The sequence below is a fragment of the Pteropus medius genome, unplaced genomic scaffold (assembly GCF_902729225.1).
Source record: "Pteropus medius unplaced genomic scaffold, Ma_sr-lr_union100, whole genome shotgun sequence".
In the NCBI taxonomy this organism is placed as follows: domain Eukaryota; kingdom Metazoa; phylum Chordata; class Mammalia; order Chiroptera; family Pteropodidae; genus Pteropus; species Pteropus medius.
This window is the reverse complement of record NW_024349799.1, coordinates 10,881,315-10,882,981: the sequence shown is the minus strand read 5'-3', so window position 1 is coordinate 10,882,981 and position 1,667 is coordinate 10,881,315. Positions and strand designations below refer to the sequence as shown.

The following is a 1,667-nucleotide window of genomic DNA, read 5'->3' as shown; positions in this document are numbered from 1 at the left end:
GCCCCGCCTGGTGCTGAGAACCATCTTGTTTTCCACGCAGATCCGAAGGGGCAGCACGCGCCCCCCGGAGATCCCCCGCGCCCCCCGGAGATCCCCCGCCTCCTTCCCTGGGCCGCCGCGGGCTCGGTGAGCTGTTTTTTCCCTCTGGCCGGCAGGCTGGGCGCGCAGGGGCGCGGGCCCCCGCCCGGCGCGCAGCGGCACCATGGGCACGGTGCTGTCCCTGTCCCCCAGCTACCGCAAGGCCACGCTGTTTGAGGATGGCGCGGCCACGGTGGGCCACTACACGGCCGTGCAGAACAGCAAGAACGCCAAGGACAAGAACCTGAAGCGGCACTCTATCATCTCTGTGCTGCCTTGGAAGAGGATCGTGGCCGTGTCGGCCAAGAAAAAGAACTCCAAGAAGGTGCAGCCCAACAGCAGCTACCAGAACAACATCACGCACCTCAACAATGAGAACCTGAAGAAGTCGCTGTCGTGCGCCAACCTGTCCACGTTCGCCCAGCCCCCACCGGCCCAGCCGCCCGTCCCCCCTGCGAGCCAGCTCTCGGGCTCCCAAACCGGGGTCTCCTCCTCCGTCAAGAAGGCCCCACACCCTGCCGTCACCTCCGCGGGGACGCCGAAGCGAGTCATCGTCCAGGCGTCCACCAGCGAGCTGCTGCGCTGCCTGGGCGAGTTTCTCTGCCGCCGGTGCTACCGCCTGAAGCACCTGTCCCCTACGGACCCTGTGCTCTGGCTGCGCAGCGTGGACCGCTCGCTGCTTCTGCAGGGCTGGCAGGACCAGGGCTTCATCACACCGGCCAACGTGGTCTTCCTCTACATGCTCTGTAGGGACGTGATCTCCTCCGAGGTGGGCTCTGACCACGAGCTCCAGGCCGTGCTGCTGACCTGCCTGTACCTCTCCTATTCCTATATGGGCAACGAGATCTCCTACCCACTCAAGCCCTTCCTGGTGGAGAGCTGCAAGGAGGCCTTTTGGGACCGCTGCCTCTCCGTCATCAACCTCATGAGCTCCAAGATGCTGCAGATCAATGCCGACCCACACTACTTCACACAGGTATTCTCCGACCTGAAGAACGAGAGTGGCCAGGAGGACAAGAAGCGGCTTCTCCTAGGGCTGGATCGGTGAGCCCTGTAGCCTGCATCATGGCTCAAGGATTCAATTCATTTTTAAAAGTTTATTAAACAAATCAGATTTTATGTACAGTATGTGTCTATCAAAGCCACAAAGGGCCTCTCCCGGCCCCCCTTCTCTCCTTGGGGTTTTCTTCAGCCCTGCCTGGAACTTTGGGCGCTTTTGAACTCCTGAACCTTGTGCAAAACCCAGAAGACGTATTCAGAGCCACCCAGACCCATGCCCTCCCACTTTGGGGACTTCAAAGGACTGACCTGCCTCTGCCGCCTGTGCCCTTGCTGGACCAGGGCAGGTGAGGCTGTCTGCTGCTCGCTGCCTGGGAGCTGGAGAAAGGCCCTGGCCAGCTGGCCCAGGGAGGAATTGGCACTTCTGGTTGGGGGCCCTTTTCTGGCCTCTGCTTGGGGTTGTCCATTCTCCTAGAAGCTTCTGGAGTGGGCTGCCTTGACTGAGCTGCACGTCGGGTTGTGAGGCAAGATGCTGCTTCAGTTGAGGAGAAGCCGGACGGATGCAAAGATTGTGTCCTGCTGTTTGGCCG

General features: G+C 61.4%; 1 protein-coding gene across 1 annotated transcript in view; it reads left to right on the top strand.

Annotated features, from left to right (window-relative positions):
* CDK5R1 (cyclin dependent kinase 5 regulatory subunit 1) overlaps positions 1-1,661 on the top strand; it is a 2,453-nt gene extending 792 nt beyond the window's left edge. Inside the window, exon 2 of the mRNA XM_039885994.1 lies at positions 41-1,661. Within this exon, the coding sequence (XP_039741928.1) occupies positions 203-1,126 (924 nt within the window). The 5' untranslated portion in view covers positions 41-202 and the 3' untranslated portion in view covers positions 1,127-1,661. The remainder of the gene's footprint in view (positions 1-40) is intronic.
* Positions 1,662-1,667: the final 6 nt, after the last annotated feature.